We start from the raw sequence: 21968 nt of genomic DNA, 5'->3' as shown, positions 1-21968 counted from the left end.
AAATATGCAAATATCACCACAATTTGAACAAACTTAAGTGAGGTCACCCCAAGTGAACTGCATATAAAATTTCAAAGCAATTGGACTTGCGGTTTCAGAGGAGAAGGCAATTGTTGACGGACGACGACGGACAATCAACCTATTTGATAAGCTCTGCGTCGCTGAAAGCGGAGCTAAAAACATGGATGCGATGGTCTTCTGAAAATAATTATTTTGACGGAAAGTATACATACCACTTGATTTAAAGTATCTTCTAATTCAGCTTCTTCAGGGTTCTTGGAACTCTTCTTAAGGAGAGAATCACAGTATCTTGCAAGTAGCTCTGGTGATTTACTAGATGAATTAGCAGATCTTGTCACTGAATTATTATTGATAAATTTACCACAAGCCTATAACAAGAAAACAGGTCAATTATGAAGTATGACAGGCTGAGTAGAAGTTATAAAACAAAGTGTGCTTACTTGCTCCAATCGGGAACCTGTTGGTTTTTTTGTAAAATATTGCACATAACACAGCCTGTTTTGTTCAAAAGTTCTGGAGAGATGACCCCTTGAAACAAGTGCTGATAACAATGATATGAATAACACCTGACTTTATGTAGGTATTCCAATTCAAAATTAAGAGCGGTGGTTTTTGAAATAATCAATATTTAGATTGAAAGAGCAGGAAAAATGATGAAGAATGCAACAAACTGTATGAAAATTGATCAATCCATTCAAAAGTTACACTGTATTAAAATATGCAAATTTTAGGCGTCTGAGGGTGAAATATGCATAAATAATGCAAAAAGAGACAAAAGTGCATTTTTCCCATATTCTTTCAAAAATATGGATGTAAATATTGATTCCAAAATACCAATATTTTAAAATACTAAGAAATGTTGATCCAAATTTCACTTTACAGTGCTGATTTATGATTTTTTAAAAATTTGCTGAATATCTCAAAACCTAAGAAAGCCAAATATGTCAAATGGAATAATGAAGAAAATGAGAATTTTAACAATTTGTGTCATGTTTGGGACTACCTATTTTCATTTTTTGTGGAAAATAAAAAGTTTTTCTGTGTAAATCATACTCAGTTGTACTTATTTTCATCATTTTATGACAAAGTTTTCTTTTATTAACAAGAATTTGGTAAATATCAGATGTCAAATTTAGCAAAAACACCAAAAATTGACAATTTGTATTGTAAAATCAATAGATTTGCCTAATTATATATGCATAAATATGATAACTTTTGATCTACTGAAGTTATTTTGACCAAATTTGGACACAATATGTAATTTTTGGAATCCTTTCAAGTGAGCTACTAAAAATTAATAATTATCCATTAAACCCCTGTTTCCATGGCAACAGTTATCTTTTTTTAAATCACAATAGGTAATAGCATACATACAAGGTAAGTGATAAGGCAGTGACAAACAAAGCTCCTCCACTCCAATGGATATCAGAAATTAATATGATTATGAATAAAGTTGTCATAAAATTAGCACTCAAGTTTCCATGGCAACAGATCTATGGCAATATTCCAATGATCATGAAGCAACAGCATATTGGACATAATAAATAGGTGTATTCCAACACTCACTCAGCAACATTAGGAAACTGGGAGTACCTGCTGAATCATGCATTTTTGACATGTAAAAAAATGTACTTGCATGTAAAATAAATAAATAAAAGTTGAATTAAATGAAACAATAGTACTTTCTCTCTGAAACAGAAATATATTACCTTTTCACCATGAAAAATATAGTGACTTTGAAAACATCTGGTCAGTATCACAAATCAGTGTCATATCATTCAACATATTATCATACATGAACTAATTTTTTTTCAGTTTTTCTTTTTTTAGTCATTTTTTGTAGTCGTTTTTGGTTTTCAAGTGTATTATCGTTAATATTAACTTACATGTTTAAAAAAATTTTGAACAGTAGTTTTCAAATTCTTTGTTGATTTGGTTGTATTCCGGTATTTGCCAGGCCCGACCACCTGATATTGGTAGCACACTGAAACTGCTGTTTATGATGAATTTTGCATGTACAGGAGCAATGTCCGGTTTTGATGGCCATCTAAAGAAAATCCTGTAGCTGGGTGCATAAAGCTAAGAACAGCTACCTCTCCATCAACTTCCTGTACAATACCGGGATACCATTCACTTTCATATGCTACAATCACCCATTCATTTATGGTGAATTTGTGCATTACTGTTTCTGGTTCATCTAATGAAACTGTATTTTTGTTTTGTGTGCGTCTTTCTTTTCTCTTCCTGTGTACTTGTCCTTGTTTTGCTTTCTTCTTGGTTTTAACTTTCTGTTTATTGTCTTTCGTAGGAGCTGGTTTACTTAATTTGGCAAGGAAGTTCTCTTTCAAAGCTTGGACACATTGCCTCCGTGCTGGGTCACTCCAGCCGACTCTTTTTTGGTTTTCAGTTGATGTCTCACTGGAAGGTGTTACTGTACATGTCGACAAAACAGTTTCCAAATTTTTCACCAGGGTTGCAATGGAATGCTGTTGACCCTTTTCAGAGAGATTAAATAATTTTTTCTCAGCTTGGATACCAAGCACCACTTTATTATATTTCAATTCTGCTTTGAGAATGTTGAGTTGTTCCTTCTGTGATTTACCGTCCAGCATGCTACAGATATCTTCAGCAGACCGACACGGACCTCCATATGAAATCACCTCATCAATCAGTTGCTGTTTCTCCATGCATAATTTATGTTGTTTTTCTTCTTCTTTGATTCTGTTTTCTTCAAGTCGCTCCTGTCTTCTCCTCTTTACTTCTTGTTCTCTCTTTTCATTGATATTCTTTACCTGTGGAGCCATCTTTCGTGCCATTTTCATTAGGTCTTTCTTCTCATCATCATCTTTTTCATCCAGCCATGTGAATGTTCTGTTCAGTTTATTCATCAGTACTGTAGAATGGTGCCTGAGTGTTGCATTTGGTTTCTGACGACAGTCATAGTCATAGTGTCCAAAATCGTTCTCACTGACCAGATTCTCCTTTCTTGTATGTTCTGTGTTTTCTCTGTCTTCTGTTGTGAGCTGTGTGTATTTGCCACCAGGTAAGTATTCCCCAAGTTGCTTGACTGTAACGTACTTGCTGCTTGCTGACAAGACTTCAATGAATTCCTGTGTTATGAGATTCATTTCAGCAGTGTGGGTTTCATCAAAGAGGGAGTTGAACACTTCATCTCTGTCAGTAGTGTACTTCTCTCCAAATATTGGTTGGATATCAGGTGACAAGGCGCAGGTACCATTTTCACACCACTTACCAAATGTGTCAAACATGTTGGTGAATGGAACATGTAAATCCAGTACATGCATGTTACCATGTATGAGTTTCCACAGAGGGTATGTGACATGCATATACAAGATTCCCAGAGCTCTGAGTCCAGCTAACAGTGGTTGTGACTCAATATCTGCAGCGATGGAATCCAGTAGCTTACTGGACTGCTGATACCCTCCACGTAGGAAACTGGCAATATCTTGTCTGTGGTAGTACATGCACGCTGCTCCAAAGAACATATTATTGAATCGGTTCCCTCTGTAGTTAGGCATAAATGACTTCTTACCATTCAAACTCAGGTAAGCCAACCAATCAGCTCTACAGCCAGACTTCTGGTCACCACGGGGACCCAATGCTGCACATGCTGTTCGCACAAGTCGAAGAACAGCTGACTCCGAGCAATTCCAGAGACGAAATACTGCCAGTGCATCTCTTCCAAGTTTACCATTCACCATTTCTAAGGTCTTCTGGTATTCTTGGAGTGCCTTCTCTGCTTGAGAGCTGAGACCCAGTAGGAAATGGGCATTACAGTAAAAGTAATTAAGATTGATTATTTTGTCCTGGGAAGCATCCTTCAGTTGATTATTTCTCCATTCACTGAGTAATTCATGGTACTTCTTCATGACACTGGATTGGTCACTGACAACATTGCTCATTTTTGAGATGATGACATTTAAGGCGGCTTTACTATCATCATCAAGATAGCCTGACAGTTCTTCTAATAGGGACTGTGTTGCATGCAGGACACTCTCAGAATTTTCCTCGGCGATCGGAAGGAACCCACAACTAAGTGTTTCCCTTGTATCCAGGGTTATTTCAAAGTCAAGGACTTTTTCCCCATCTCTGCTCGTTCTGTCTAAATGCAGATCCCATTAAGATGATGTCAAAAGCTTCTCTGCAATATGTCGTTTTCCTAAAAAATGACCTTCGTCAGCCATGTAGCTAGCTGCACTTTTCTGAGGTAGATCTTCCTTTCTGAGTTCAACATTAAACAGATTTCTTCCCACAATTTCAATGACATCTGCCACTTTGTTTGATGCAATTTGTTTGGCTTGCAACTCCATTACCGTTTGTCTCACATTATCAGTAAAAGCAGCATGCTGATGATCACCAACTCGTGTTTTCACATTCACAGGATCACTTTCAAAAAGTTTTTTTGCTTGTTCTTTGATTTCATCCTGTAGCTTTCCACTTTTTTGTTTCTCTTGCTTTAGACTGGTTTGAAGCTCTTGTACTTTTTTCTTATCTTTCAGTGACTGTCTGTGAACATTTGAAAGCCTGGTTTGAAGTTGTTTCTTTTCCTTTCTCAACTCAGTTATTTCTTTTGTCAGTTGGCTCACCTGCTTTGAGGACTTGTCACAAATATGCTTCATTTCAAGTTTTGCGTGTTTCAATTTCTTTCTTATTCTTTGTAATTTGGATTTTTGTGCGGTGTGCATTATGTGAAATTTTGCTTCCTGTCGCTTTAATCTTCTGTATTGGTTTGAGTATTTTATCCTCTTAATTTGTGTTTGTTGTTCTTCACATTTCCATTTCAGGCTTCTGTACTCACTGGCTGAAACACTTTCTTTCTGCATTTTATCATTTTTGTAATTTTGTGCATCTATCACTTCACTCAGTGCATCCTTCTCACTTTTCAGCTGATCTATTTCATCTTTCAGTTCAGCATTATGTCTTCTCAAATTTCTCATCTCTCTCTCATCGTTCCTTAGTTTGGTGTCATTGTTATTGTTGTTGTTTGTTTGTTGTGTCAATACAATGTCTTTGTATAAGCTGTGTAGAAACAACTCAACTTCCTGTTTGTTTGTTTTAATCAGACAAGTGTAATGGTTCTTCAGTTTATTCCACCTTTTGTTCAGCGTAGCCTCTGTAGATAATTTTATGTTTGCAATCAGTGTGTTGTTAATTTTCAGTAAATCTTTCAATGTGAAGTCTTCTCGCAGCAGCTTAAACAACTCCAATATAGCTCCGACTGATACAATTTCTGAAAAGTCCGGTGGATTCAATAGTGATGATGCGGCTTTCAACTGATCCAGCAATTGATAATTTTACCCAATTTTTTCGCAAAATGGTCCAATGCCTATGAAGTTAAACATATATAAATTTAGGTGAAATGAGAAGTCATAAGTAGTGTACATAAATGTAAATATAAAACAAGAATTATCAATGTTATTTGTATAAATAATATACCCTCTTTTTATACATTTATTTATTTATTACGATACAAAAAAAGGATTTAATGTCAAACTGTGTACATAAATATAAATAATTAAAGCAGTAGATAATTATCAATGTTATTTATGTAAATAAAATACCCTATAGGGCCTATATTATTTATTTATTTATTTATTTATTTATTTGGATACCAAAAGCACTAAATGGCCAACTACAAATTTCCCAGAAAATAGAAAACATTTGAAACATTTATAGAAGCGCAATAAAGTAAAAAATAAAAATACAGCTTATTTATGAAAAAAGGTACGATGTTAGACTTAAAATGACTGAAACTCAATCATGTAACTGAACTATGTATTGGATGGATGGCACTGTATTAAAGTGGCCAGAGATCATGGAATAAATGATACTGTTTATGTACATTAATTTATTTAGAAGGGCACACGTCTTATGTCCTACACTAAATTTAAATGACATGAAAAATATAATTCCTAAAAAACACAAACGAAACAAGCACAAACAATTTGAGGGAATAAAAAAGCATAATGCGTGATGTCATTTAAATAGCCAGGGGACCCTGACCTCGAATGACCCCACAGCATGTTCTTTAAACATCGCGCACATTACGGTCGTTTCGGTAAAATAAGCATAGTATTTCAAAGACACTGCATGGAATTGACATAATTTTGACGTTTTTGACACTGACTAACAAGTAATTGCCGGTTCCTTGATCAAATCTCGCGTAACACGATCATTCGATACTAGGGACTCGCACGCGTACTGAGGTCTTACTTCCGGGTTACAAACTACATCACGCATCGCTGACACAGAACCGCCGTATTCATTAAATCAAATTAGCGGCCCGTCACTAAGTGATATCAATGAAACTATTGAATATCGGGTACAGATTATGCCTTTTCTTTGGATTTTATTTAATGAAGTTTGGGGCGAGCGAGACATCGAAACCGCCCGCTTGTATCTCGCAAACGTACACTGAGTACACAAAAAGACGCACTGCCGCCGCCGGCCGTAGCTAGAGGGGATATTAATGACGTTTACAAAACGACACCGTTTGATCATCTGCCCTTGGTTTCCAAAAGTGACAACTACAAAAGTTTATAAAACAGACTTTATTCCGCAATATTGAGACCGAAAATTCACTGAAATTTAAACATCCGCTGATCATTTTTGGTCTACTCTCACAACCGTCAACGCGCCGCGACTTCATCAACTGAAGCTTGTGCCGGTTTCCCGCGGTATACTATAGCCTACTAGACTCGTCGTGTCGCCGGTCGGCTAAGAGACTCGAGTAAGACCAAGAAGTACATCACATTTTATCATGATTTTTGTTCAAAACATCGAATATCTTGATTAAAATCAAAGGTATATCATTTTATGACAGTTAAAAGTGTGATTCAAACACTGTTCGTGTCAAAACTTCATCATCACTCAGCCGCGAACCTGCCGGTCATTCAGTGACGGCGCTCTGAGTAAACTTGATTAGTGCGCTCATCACATTGCCGCGCCAAACTTCCCCTACATTTTTTTCAAAAACAGAAATTTTGAAAGAAAATCAACAGAAAATAGAACAAAGACATGAAAAGTTTCAATTTCAGTAAAATGAACACTTACCGTCGCCATAAACTGAAGCAAACATCGCTTTCTCACTCACTACAGAACTTGCACTCTCCATGACGCGACGTTGCAGTAACTTCCAGTCAAAATATAAACAAAGGATGGTTGCTTAGCGGCAGCCCTGGGTGACATCATGATACAATTCACCCGATCGCAGCGCCGTTTTCGACCACAGAAAAATGAAATTTACTTCCCAAAACACTCTGAAAAATTGGCTTTTTTTAAATACCAGTTTCGTTTTTTTTATGTAGACGTTAGGATTTCGAGAATATCGATTGAAATTTTCAAAGAAGATTTTGAAAGTGAAGATATGGGCCAATTTTGACAAAACTAGCACCAAAATAAAGGTCAAATCCTGGTCTACAATTATAAACTAATTGCACAAAGATTTGACATCGCAACGCGATGCGATCCACCATTGAAATCGAACAAACATTGTCTGTCGCGCGGGCCGTTTTGAACCCGTTGCGACGCGGAATGCGACCATTTGAATTTCCTCCGTTTTCAAAGTCACTATATTTTAACGTTTTTGGTGAAAAGGTAATATATTTCAGTTTAAAATGTTAAGAGAGTACTCATGTTTCATTTTTTTCAACTTTTATTTATTTATTTTACATGCGAGTACATTTTTTTACATGTCAAAAATGCATGATTCAGCCGGTGCTCCCTGTTTCCTAATGTTGCTGAGTGAGTGTTGGAATACCTACTTTATGACAATAGATTTGACAAAGTAAATTTCTCTATAAAGAGACCCTATTTGGCTACAACAATACCAGATATTTGAATCAAAAGAAGAACTTAAATATACATATCAAGGTAAAAGAATTCACCTTATCAAGTGCAGCTACAAAACCAGCATCGTTGTTGAATGAAGTAAGGACCAATGCATTGTATTTTCTGTGCACATCTAAGATAGTCTGTACATATAACTTGGGATCCTATAATGATAAAAAGATTGTTAGTAAAATAGGTACAATTAAATCTAAGTTTTTAATGCTACAAAGGGGCTACTATATAAGATCAACTCAATGCATGTTCTCTGACTGACATTAGACTGGCTTCCTTTCAATGTCTATCAAACAATCTGACACGTAACAGTTGAAAACTTGCAGCAATGGTCTCAAATTATTTTTCAATTACCAAATTGAAATTAGTGTCAATTATCATTGAAGGCATTGCTTTCAGGCAGTGTGACCTCTCCGTATTCAGGGTCACAATGGTGCTTGGTGTGAAGCAGGATTTAGAATAACCAACATCATGTTTACAATGATCTCTACATTTTTATTTTGGAATAAATTTGAAAGATCTTCAAACACAAACCTTAAAACTTAATTTATACTGTCAGACTTTCAAAAAGCAGTGCAGTGTGTTGACTTACGTTGAGTGCACTCTCTCCACATTTCTCAATAGCTGTAAGACCTTGATTTGTGATATGTGATTCTAAAAGATTTTTGAGTTCCCCAAGACCATCCTGGATACGTGATACCAAGTTATACATCCTGGCCAAATCTGTGGTAGAGATTGGGTTATATACAGATTTAAGCTACAGCAAAGGTAGAGATTGGGTTTTATACACATTTAAGATACAGCAAACAGTGTTCGCGCTGCCCATTCGCCACGTTCGCAAATGCGAATTGAAATCAACAGTGGCGAAAAAAAATCGATCCTAATTCGCCACAGTGGCGAAAGTGATTTTTGTTTAAAAAATTCCGCAAAATAAGCAAAAACGTGGGGTTTTTTAGTCTTTTGTTGATCTGCGCTTCTCTTTCGGCGATTCGCAATAAAACTATATCTACTTCTGTAATGTTCTCTCCGATGTACGCAATTGCAATCGAGCCAAGTCTCGCGAGAGATTTGACATCAATTTGTATAGTGTACAACGTGCATATAAATGACTATCGCGAGAATTGAAAATCTAGACAGACGCAATGCAATCGAGCCCCTAGTCTTGCAATAAATTTGACGTCATTTTGTCTAGTGTACAGCAAACAAAGCGAACACTCGCGAGAATTGAAACTTTTGCTACAGCAGACATACGCATTTTAATCACGGTCACATCGTTCGGTGTTGAAATTTATTTGCATCGCGGTCTAGACGTTCCTTGTTGCGCATTTTAATCGCGGTCTTATTTTAATGGTGGTCGATTTGCATCGCGGGCCTCATGGTCCCGTATTGATGTTCATTTAAATCGCCATCTCAACAACCCGTTCCGTGTTGCTGTCAATTTGCATCGCGGTCTCAACGTTCCGTGTTGTTATTCATTAGAGAGGTTTAGTTAAACCTAATCCTACGTGTACGTCTGAACTTCTCTGACGGCGCACAGTGGCGTACATGTATACATGCTCAGTTGTGAATTTTTTGGTTTAGTCACAGTCACGTGTGATCTATTCCACTCTCGGACTATGCGCCTATAGACGTGTGTACATATGGGTTTTTCTCAGGCATATGTGGTTCAGGGAAATCTTTGTGACAGCTTCAGATAAAATGTTGAATTAGACGACATTTCATGGGTAACTAAATCACTGAAATTCTCCTTGAACAAAAAGAAAATTGCATTTCAAGAAGGTAACATGGCGGAATATCATGAAACCAAAAAAGAAGTGAGATGGGAAATCAGAAAAGCAAAACATGCTTACAAAGAAAGAACGGAGCAGAATTTAAGTTCAGGGTCAATCGCTTCAACATGGGATTGTATAAAAGCAATGGCTGGTTTGAAAAACAGAACAAGTGGAAATGGGGAGTTCAAATTGGACAATATCAAGTATAGTGACTGTGAACTCGCCGAAAAGTTAAATACATTCTATGTTAGATTTGATGTCCATGATTTCTGAAATGAACACAGGAACATTCGACATAAAGTTGTTACCGATGATTGAATATTGATTGATAAAGAGAGTGTTTTTGAATCACTGAGAAGCAACAAATTTCGGAAAAGTCTAGGCCCCGAAAATATTAGTGGCCATGTGTTGAAATTTTTTGCAGGGCAGCTGTGTGAGATATTTCAAAGCATTTTCCAGCAGTCCCTTGACCTTCAGAAAGTCCCAAAGCTCTGGAAGCGGGCTGTAACTGTTCCTGTTGCAAAGAAAAGTGTCCCAAAAGTTCTCAACGATTTCAGGCCAGTTGCCCTCACTTCTCTTGCTGTGAAATCGTTTGAAAAGTTAATCAAAGTCAAATTCTGGAGAAAACCCAACGTTTGCTAGACCCTTTACAATTTGCATATAGGTCAGGAAGGGGAGTTGAAGATGCCACCCTTACCCTGTTAAATTTTATTTACAACCATCTGGAGGGCAACAAAACACATGCATGCATCCTTTTTGTTGACTTTTCCTCGGCATTTAACACCATTCAACCGCACCTGCTCGCCGAGAAACTCATGTCACGTTTCAATTTGCATTTTAAATTAGTCGGGTGGATTTTAGATTTTTTAACAAATAGATCTAAGTGTGTGAGGGTCAACAGGTGTATGTCAAAAATGCGCTTTACTTCTACGGGTTCACCTCAAGGTTGTGTTCTATCTCCCCTGATATACATATTGTACACTGACGACTGTAGAAGTCAACACGTGAATAGACATATTCTGAAGTTTGCCGACGACTCGGCTATTGTCAGTTTATTGAATAACTGTGAGACCGGCCACGGTCCCATAGTAGATGATTTTATTGAATGGTGTAATAGATCATTTCTACAATTGAATGTTGGTAAAACAAAAGACATGTGTATTGATTTCAGAAGGAGCAAATCTTCTCCGGAGCCAACAGTTATAGACGGCTCGGAAATTGAGATCGTCAGCAAGTACAATTATCTTGGCTCTACAGTGGATGATAAGTTATGCTGGGATGAAAATGTCGATGTTATTTGTAGTAAAGGTCAACAACGTGTGTTTTTCCTGAGGAAGTTGAACCAATTTAATGTAAATAAGTCTCTGATGACGTTATTTTATAAATCTTTCATTGAAAGTATTTGCACTTTTTCAATGGTCTGCTGGTATGGCAATTTAAATGTTAAGAACAGAAACAGAATTAGTAAGATAGTTAAAGTCTGCAGCAAAGTTATCGGATCATAACAAGTGGGCCCCACTGACTTGTACGAGAAACATGTTTAACGCAAAGGTAACTCCATCATATATTCCAAGTTTTAGCACCCTCTACAAAATGAGTTTGACTTGCTACCATCCGGTTGCTGTTTCAGAGTACCGGCTTTTAAAACCAATAGAACCAAAAACTTTTTTATCAACAGAGCTATTGGTCAACTGAATAGATTGAACTAGTTTTTAAAATATTTCCTTTTAATTATCTCTCTGTAATTTTTACGTATTGGATGTGCTGTTTGGTATTTTAATCTTCTTGTGTTTTTATAAGATTGTCATGTTTTTTTATTGATGTACTGTGTGTGTCACTGCTGCAATGTCAATTGCCCAGTCATGGGTTAATAAAGATCTATTGATTGATTGATTGATTGATTAAGTTACAGCAAAGGAAGAGATTGGGTTATATACACAATTAAGGTACAGCAAAGGTTGAGATTGGGTTTTTATACACAATTAAGTTGCAGCAATAGAAGTGTTCCGTCAAGTAGCAAGCACTGCTCCTCTTTGGAAATTAATGAAATTAAAAAAGGCATCACTGATGACTTAGTCCCTACTTGATCAATTGTTTTGTTTGGAGTCACTGATCAATAAAATTTACCAGAACCAGATGCGCAGAGTCTACTGAGGTCGTACTCTTCATCAATCCAAACAGTCATTCATACCAAAAATGTGCAAGGTCAACGAAAGAACAATCACCATCAAAATAAAAATTACAAGACATGTTCATATACACAAAGAAAAGTTTCAATGAGAAAGCAGATAAGATGGGAATCATGAACCAGAGATGGCTGTATTGGACATGAACCAAAGATGGCTGTATTGGACATGAAGTAAGATAACTGTATTGGCCATGAACCGAAGATAGCTGTATTGGATATGATCCAAAGATGGCTGTATTGGACATGAACCAGAGATGGCTCTATTGGACATGAACCAAAGATAGCTGTATTGGACATGAACCAAAGATGGCTGTATTGGACATGAACCAAAGATGGCTGTATGGACATGATCCAAAGATGGCTGTATTGAACATGAACCAAAGATAGCTTTATTGACATGAACTAAAGTTAGCTGTATTGGATATAAACAAATGTTAGCTGTATTGAACATGAACCAGAGATGGCTGTATCGGACATGATCCAAAGATGGCTGTATCGGACATGATCCAAAGATGGCTGTATTGGACATGAACCAAAGATAGCTTTATTGACATGAACTAAAGTTAGCTGTATTGGACATGAACAAAAGTTAGCTGTATTGAACATGAACCAGAGATGGCTGTATCGGACATGATCCAAAGATAGCTGTATTGGACATGAACCAAAGATTGCTGTATGGATATGAACCAAAGATGGCTGTATTGGACATGAACCAAAGATAGCTTTATTGACATGAACCAAAGTTAGCTGTATTGGACATGAACCAATAGTGGCTGTATGGGACATGAACCAGAGATGACTGTATTGGACATGATCCAAAGATGGCTGTATTGGACATGAACCAATGGTGGCTGTATTGGACATGAACCAGCGATGGCTGTATTGGACATGAAGCAAAATAGCTGTTATAGACATGAACCAATGGTGGCTGTACTGGACATAAACCAAAAATGGCTGTATTGAACATGAACCAAAGATGGCTGTATTGGACATGAACCAAAGATAGCTGTATTAGACATGAACCAATGGTGGCTGTACTGGACATAAACCAAAAATGGCTGTATTGAACATGAACCAAAGATGGCTGTATTGGACATGAACCAAAGATAGCTGTATTAGACATGAACCAATGGTGGCTGTATTGGACATGAACCAGAGATGGCTGTATTGGACATGAAGCAAAAATAGCTGTATTAGACATGAACCAATGGTGGCTGTATTGGACATGAACCAATGGTGGCTGTATTGGACATGAACCATAGATGGCTGTATTGGACATGAACCAGAGATGGCTGTATTGAACATGAACCAAAGATGGCTGTATTGGACATGAAGCAAAGATAGCTGTATTAGACATGAACCAATGGTGGCTGTATTGGACATGAACCAGAGATGGCTGTATTGGACATGAACCATAGATGGCTGTATTGAACATGAACCAAAGATGGCTGTATTGGACATGAACCAAAGATGGCTGTATTGGACATGAACCAGAGATGGCTGTATTGAACATGAACCAAAGATGGCTGTATTGGACATGAAGCAAAGATAGCTGTATTAGACATGAACCAATGGTGGCTGTATTGGACATGATCCAAAGATGGCTGTATTGGACATGAACCAAAGATGGCTGTTCTGGACATGAACCAAAAATGGCTGTACTGGACATGAACCAAACATAGCTGTATTAGACATGAACCAATGGTGGCTGTATTGGACATGAACCAAAGATGGCTGTATTGGACATGAACCAAGATGGCTGTATTGAACATGAACCAAAGATGGCTGTATTGGACATGAACCAAAGATGGCTGTATTGGACATGAACCAGAGATGGCTGTATTGAACATGAACCAAAGATGGCTGTATTGGACATGAAGCAAAGATAGCTGTATAAGACATGAACCAATGGTGGCTGTATTGGACATGATCCAAAGATGGCTGTATTGGACATGAACCAAAGATGGCTGTATTGGACATGAACCAAAGATGGCTGTATTGGACATGAACCAAAGATAGCTTTTGACATGAACTAAAGTAGCTGTATTGGACATGAACAAAAGTTAGCTGTATTGAACATGAACCAGAGATGGCTGTATCGGACATGATCCAAAGATGGCTGTATTGGACATGAACCAAAGATTGCTGTATGGACATGAACCAAAGATGGCTGTATTGGACATGAACCAAAGATAGCTTTATTGACATGAACCAAAGTTAGCTGTATTGGACATGAACCAATAATGGCTGTATGGGACATGAACCAGAGATGACTGTATTGGACATGATCCAAAGATGGCTGTATTGGACATGAACCAATGGTGGCTGTATTGGACATGAACCAGCGATGGCTGTATTGGACATGAAGCAAAAATAGCTGTTATAGACATGAACCAATGGTGGCTGTACTGGACATAAACCAAAAATGGCTGTATTGAACATGAACCAAAGATGGCTGTATTGGACATGAACCAAAGATAGCTGTATTAGACATGAACCAATGGTGGCTGTACTGGACATAAACCAAAAATGGCTGTATTGAACATGAACCAAAGATGGCTGTATTGGACATGAACCAAAGATAGCTGTATTAGACATGAACCAATGGTGGCTGTATTGGACATGAACCAGAGATGGCTGTATTGGACATGAAGCAAAAATAGCTGTATTAGACATGAACCAATGGTGGCTGTATTGGACATGAACCAATGGTGGCTGTATTGGACAGAACCATAGATGGCTGTATTGGACATGAACCAGAGATGGCTGTATTGAACATGAACCAAAGATGGCTGTATTGGACATGAAGCAAAGATAGCTGTATTAGACAGAACCAATGGTGGCTGTATTGGACATGAACCAGAGATGGCTGTATTGGACATGAACCATAGATGGCTGTATTGAACATGAACCAAAGATGGCTGTATTGGACATGAACCAAAGATGGCTGTATTGGACATGAACCAGAGATGGCTGTATTGAACATGAACCAAAGATGGCTGTATTGGACATGAAGCAAAGATAGCTGTATAAGACATGAACCAATGGTGGCTGTATTGGACATGATCCAAAGATGGCTGTATTGGACATGAACCAAAGGTGGCTGTATTGGACATGAACCAAAAATGGCTGTACTGGACATGAACCAAACATAGCTGTATTAGACATGAACCAATGGTGGCTGTATTGGACATGATCCAAAGATGGCTGTATTGAACATGAACCAAAGATGGCTGTATTGGACATGAACCAAAGATGGCTGTATTGGACATGAACCAAAGATGGCTGTATTGGACGTGAACCAGAGATGGCTGTATTGAACATGAACCAAAGATGGCTGTATTGGACATGAAGCAAAGATAGCTGTATAAGACATGAACCAATGGTGGCTGTATTGGACATGATCCAAAGATGGCTGTATTGGACATGAACCAAAGATGGCTGTATTGGACATGAACCAAAGATGGCTGTATTGGACATGAAGTAAGATAGCTGTATTGGCCATGAACCAAAGATAGCTGTATTGGATATGATCCAAAGATGGCTGTATTGGACATGAACCAGAGATGGCTCTATTGGACATGAACCAAAGATAGCTGTATTGGACATGAACCAAAGATGGCTGTATTAGACATGAACCAATGGTGGCTGTATTGGACATGAACCAAAAGATGGGTGTATTGGACATGAACCAAAAGATGGCTGTATTGGACATGAACCAAAAGATGGCTGTATTGGACATGATCCAAAGATGGCTGTATTTCACATGAACCAGAGATGGCTGTATTGGACATGAACCAAAGATGGCTGTATTGGACATGAACCAAAGATTGCTGTATTGGACATGAACCAATGGTGGCTGTATTGGACATGAACCAAAGATGGCAGTATCAGACATGAACCAGAGATGGCTGTATTGGACATGAACCAGAGGTGGCTACATTTGCATCCTGCCATCACTGCACATCTTTGTTTAGCAATGCATGGAAATTCTGATTCTATGAAAATGTGAGCAGACATAAAAAACTGTTCACATACACTCAAAAAACATAGGGCCAAAGTCCCTGAAGCTACTATAGACATGGATACAAAATTAAGTATTTCCTGACACTAAGGTCATCCTAGGGACCTGTAAACCAAATATTAAAGCTGTCTGACCAGCAGTTTTGAAAATACAAGCGACCCAACAGTTGACAGAACTCTGCTGTGTTATGTGGGGAATAACCTTTTGTGACACATGTATTGATGAAGAAGGTGGATATCTTTGATAGCTCATTTCAGGATGGCCTGACCAAAAACGGAAAAAAAATTCCTTAAAAATACAGATTTGTATATTTCATCACAATTTCAACAAATCTAAGTTGGGTTATCCCTAGGGACCTGTATACCAAATAACAAAGCTGTCTGACCAGTGGTTATGAAGAAGATTTTTTACCAAAAGCACCTTTTTTGGTGCTAGTTTGCATATTTTCAACAATATCAAAAAATTAATAAAAATAGTTTCTCAAAATTATATATTTTATCTACACAACAAATATCAAATCAGTAAGTACTGCTGTTCTCAAGACATCTGAGTGGACGGACGCCTCACAAATGTACATACATACATACATACATACATACAGACTGACAGCGGACGGATACCCATCCCAATAGCTTCTATAGACTATATTAGTCTACAGTAGCTAATAAACGAGAGTTAATTACATACTAATTAAAGAAAACAAGACTTGCTTATCAAGATTTACGTCCTTAAAAAACAGCATATCTGTCAGGTTATAAAGAATCTTTAGCTGGTTTATCTTTATCTGTATTTTCATCCTATTAACCAAGCACATTTTAACTCTCAAATTAACATTGCAAATAAGTTCTGTTGAATAAGTTGAGCCTGTAGGTAATCAGAGAAAGCACACAGACGAGACAAATGTTTGAAACATAAGAAGTTCAAGGTCATCAAAAGCATTATAAGAAATCATGTAACACTTTCATTGCACTGTTTACACAGATTGCATAATTGCTATAAATAGCTAATGAGGAATCTTACAGCCAAGCTTTACCATAAAAACCCTATCACTTTGACCACTCTTTTAATTGACCACTTTATTTTTTTCCTCAAAAAGTAATTTTATTTTATCCTTACCAAGTCAACCATAAATGGAAATTAGAACTTTCTCTATCTCTATTTATTTGACCACCCTATCATGACAAACAATTATGAGCAATTTCTTTTTATATAACATACAGGGCACAATAAATGACGGTTCAGAATATGTCAAAGTTGGGATTCAGGAAAGTTGCCTTTACATGTTTTAATCCTCCAAGATGGTAAGCATTTCACTATGAACTGTCAAAAAAGTTGAACTTTCTAATAATTCTACACTAAAATTATTTTGGCTTTGATGATTTCCTAATTAATTCAATTCTTTAAAATCATAATAATTATTTTTTTCTGGGTGAATTGATAGGGTTTGTACAGTACAAGAATTACGTACGATGTTAGTCAAATTTTGACCAAAAATGACAAAAAAATTCCTTAAAAATACAGATCTGCATATTTCATCAAAATTTGAACAAATCTAAGTTGGGTTATCCCTAGGGACCTGTATACCAAATAACAAAGCTGTCTGACCAGCGGTTATGAAGAAGAAGATTTTTTACCAAAAACGCCTTTTTTTGGCGTTAATTTGCACATTTTCAACAATATCAAAAAATTAAAAAATAGCGTCAATGACACTGTAGCTCCCATCCTGGACTATTTAGTGTTTGTTCTCTGGTCAGATATTTGAACATGTGTGAAAGGGATAAAGTGCATGAAGTGAAAATACTTAAATGAAATGTACTGGAGACAGTGAAATATGTTTAATGTAATTATTCAGAATATAAAATGGAAAAAATACAGAATTAGATATATCGAATACTGTGATACAACCATTAACTCAACAAGTCATTTACAATGACATAGTCCCCACTTGTAATAGGAGTATTAGTCTTGATGGGGTAGGAAAATGTGGTCATTAAGAAGTATCACTGGAGTGTATATGTTGAGATCTATGGGCACATAGGTCTATGTCGTTGTTCCCAATTTGAAACACATGAGGCATGTCTAAGTTATGGTTCTAAATCAGGAAAAAAGATCAGACCTCTAGCAGTATTGGCCAGCCAAGAAATACATATGCGCATTATAAATGAGGTACAAGATGTGACATCTTAAGGTCTAATATCCTATCAAAATTGCAGTGTATAGAACTTGTGGTTACTGAAATATGCATATATATGTATAATCAAGGCCAAAGGTCATCGAGGTCACATGACATTTTGAAAAAAAAAATTATATTGTTAATTAATCCCTATATGCCAAAAAATCAGATCTCTAGCTCTATTCGCTTGCCCAGAATTAGATGTGTACATAATTAATGAGGTAAAGCGTGTGTTGTCATAAGGTCTCCCATCCTACTAAATACAAAGGACATAGCACTTGTGGTTACTTATTTATGACATAAACATATATTTTAGGTAAAAGGTCATCGAGATCACATGACATTTGGTCAAAAAATTTCTCTCCTATAGTTATCCCTATATACCAAAAATCAGACATCCAGCTCTATTGGCTCGCTCAGAATGAGATATGCACATAATTATTGAGGTACAGTATGTGGCGTCATAAGGTGTCCAATCATACCAAACATGAAGGGTGTAGCACTTGTGGTTACCGAGTTATGGAAAAATATGTATATTTGAGGTCAAAGGTCACCGAGGTCACGTGACATTTTGTAAAAAAAAATTGTTTTGCTAAGTTAACCCTATATACCAAAAATCAGACCTCTAGCTCTATTGGCTCGCTCAAAATTAGATATGCACATAATTAATGAGGTACAATATGTGGCGTCATAAGCTGTCCCATCATACCATACATGAAGGGAGTAGCACTTGTGGTTACTGAGTTATGGACAAATATGTATATTTGAGGTCAAAGGTCACCGAGGTCACATGACATTTTGTCAAAAAAATTGTATTGCTAAGTTATCCCTATATACCAAAAATCAGACCTCTAGCTCTATAGGCTCGCTCAAAATTAGATATGCACATAAGTAATGAGGTACAATATGTGGCGTCATAAGGTGTCCCATCATACCATACATGAAGGCTGTAGCACTTGTGGTTACTGAGTTATGGACAAATATGTACATTTGAGGTCAAAGGTCACCGAGGTCACGTGACATTTGTCAAAAAAATTGTTTTGCTAAGTTATCCCTATATACCAAAAATCAGACCTCTAGCTCTATTGGCTCGCTCAAAATTAGATATGCACATAATTAATGAGGTACAATATGTGTCGTCATAAGGTGTCCCATCATACCATACATGAAGGCTGTAGCACTTGTGGTTACTGAGTTATGGACAAATATGTATATTTGAGGTCAAAGGTCACCGAGGTCACATGACATTTTGTCAAAAAAATTGTTTTGCTAAGTTATCCCTATATACCAAAAATCAGACCTCTAGCTCTATTGGCTCGCTCAAAATTAGATATGTGCATAATTAATGAGGTACAATATGTGGCGTCATAAGCTGTCCCATCATACCATATATGAAGGGTGGTAGCACTTGTGGTTACTGAGTTATGGACAAATATGTATATTTGAGATCAAAGGTCATCAAGGTCACATGACATTTTGTCAAAATATCCGAGATATCTGCGTGAACGCATGGACTCACGGATGGAGGAACAGACGGCCATGACCCAATCTATAAGCTCACTGGACTTCATCCGTGGGGACTAAAAATTGTGTCACTGCATCCTTTTTGCAATATGAATATGATGAGAAACTAAATTTTTATTTTTTGTGGCCTTATACATGGGAGTCTATGGAGATCTGCCTTATACATGGGAGTCTATGGACGTGTAAACTAAAAATATGCAAATTTCACCACGATTTGCCCAAATTTGGGAAAGGTCACTCCTATGCACTTCCATACCAAGTTTCAAATCAATCGGACTTGTGGTTTCAGAGCAGGAGATTTTTTGACCAAAAATGGGAGAAAATTACAAAAAAATTCATGAAAAATAGCAAGTCCAAGATACTGACCCAAGATGCGCACAATCATTTCATGTCAGCCCAAAGTATTTACATGCTAATTTTTCATGTAATCTGCTCAGTGGTTATTGAGTTTTTTGAATTTTGACTGTTTTTACATTTTTTCACTTAATTTGCATATTTTTGGCAATGACAACTTCATTTGAACAAAATCTCATCTACAGCCCATCATCCATGTACACACCAAATATCAAGATGAAATGTACAGCGGTTTTGGAGTTTTTGATGTTGACAGACAGACATACAGACATACAGACATACAGACGTACAGACATACAGACATACATACATACAGACATTTTCCTAGCCTATAAGAATAGCTTCCATTGCCATATATACAAATGGCTATGGGGAGCTAAAAAAACAGTTTCTCAAAATCATATTTTTCATCTACACAACAAATATCAAACCAGTAAGTACTGCCGTTCTCAAGATATTTGAGTGGACGGACGCCTCACAAACGGACATACATACATACATACATACATACATACATACAGACTGACGACGGACGACGGACGGATACCCATCCCAATAGCTTCTATAGACTATAGTCTATAGTAGCTAAAAAACCAAACAGAAACAATAAAGTTAGTACTTATTACCTACCTTGATTTTTATCATCATCTAACAAATTCTGGAACTCTGCATGGAAGATTTCTAGATGTTTCTCAATTAGTACACGTTCACAAGTCCTCGCTAGCTCATCCTGCGTACTCTCATGGAGATAGACTTGAACACGTCTCTGCTCTTCCATCAATCTACATTCAGCCTAAATAATGGTAATAATAAAAAAAGCACCAACGGCACTGTGTAACACAACTGAAACAATGTTATCAGAATTTGAATATATGAAATGATCATTGTTGTTATGGACCGGTGTTTCATAGAGGTGGTCGCGGGAATTACATGGTACTGAAAATGATAAGATGTATATTGATATACACTGCAAGTTTTCTTGAGAGTATAAAGATATATCAAATGTAAGGATCTGTAAGAAACCATTGTCAGTTGACTGTTGACAGAATGGGACAGGCCATTATGTGGAGCTGGGAATGTGAAAAGTTACAGGATGTAAAGTGGACCTCCAGGCTGGACAAAGTAGGCTAGCAAAAGAGTGACACAGGATGAGAATTGATGTAAAATACAAGCAAATTTTATTTAATATATATAGATAGTGAAAAGTATCAGATAGTGAAAAGTATCAAACTGACTAGCAAGTGCTATTTTGTAAATGGTTGTCAATGTCAAAAATGAAAAGAGTAAATCAAGTAAGTAACCAAATGTCAGTAATTTACACTTTAAGGGTAAAAATACCGCCAATGATACGGTGTTGCTCACATTTGATTGGAATTGGTACATTTTAATATTGGTACCAAAGATCAATGATGAATGTTGTTTCTATCTGTTCAGTGCAGCAAAATTCTACATTGATGTTATGACAATGATTTCAACACAGTACAACCAGAAAAACAAGAATGACAAAAGCAAATAAGGTCAGCAACATAGGTACTGGAGGTAAACTTTAGAAACATGCATACCAACTTCTACATCAATGGGATAAGCAGATCCTACATACATTAGCAAATGTCAATAAAAAAGTCAACCAGAGAAGACTTGACAAAAAGAAAAGGTGAGAGAGTGGGGAAATGTACAGTAGGTGAGTTATTCATCAGTGCTGTCATTGGAATGTAAACAGCACTTAAGTTAGTTGCAGATGGCGAAATGCCTTCCACTGTGGGGGGGGGGGGGGGTGATTATGACATCTGGAATTATCCTGGATCAAAATTTCTTATCAGTTCTTGTGTGTCTTATATGGAAAAGTTGTAAACATTGGTTCAAAATGAAAAAAATAAACTCAGGTTTGTTTTCTGGATCAAATTTCACTACAAATTGATATCAAATATGACAAAATTATGTTTACAGCTTTAACCATGGTCTCACAACATATCCTGGGTTGGTATAGGTCATTTAAGGTCACAGACTGAGAAAAATTACCTAAACTATACGAATTTGGGGTTTCGCAAC

General features: G+C 36.9%; 1 protein-coding gene across 1 annotated transcript in view; it reads right to left on the bottom strand.

Moving 5' to 3' along the window:
• LOC139125085 (cullin-1) overlaps window positions 1-21968 on the bottom strand; it is a 182590-nt gene that overhangs the window by 85032 nt on the left and 75590 nt on the right. Inside the window, exons 8-11 of the mRNA XM_070691194.1 lie at window positions 20550-20712; window positions 8477-8607; window positions 7929-8036; window positions 234-389 (exon numbers count right to left, since the gene is read on the bottom strand). Of these exons, the coding sequence (XP_070547295.1) occupies window positions 234-389; window positions 7929-8036; window positions 8477-8607; window positions 20550-20712 (558 nt within the window). The remainder of the gene's footprint in view (window positions 1-233; window positions 390-7928; window positions 8037-8476; window positions 8608-20549; window positions 20713-21968) is intronic.

Source organism: Ptychodera flava (genome assembly GCF_041260155.1).
Source record: "Ptychodera flava strain L36383 chromosome 23 unlocalized genomic scaffold, AS_Pfla_20210202 Scaffold_24__1_contigs__length_23054250_pilon, whole genome shotgun sequence".
Taxonomy (NCBI): domain Eukaryota; kingdom Metazoa; phylum Hemichordata; class Enteropneusta; family Ptychoderidae; genus Ptychodera; species Ptychodera flava.
Note: the sequence above shows the minus strand (reverse complement) of the source record. Positions and strands in the feature narration are given on the sequence as shown.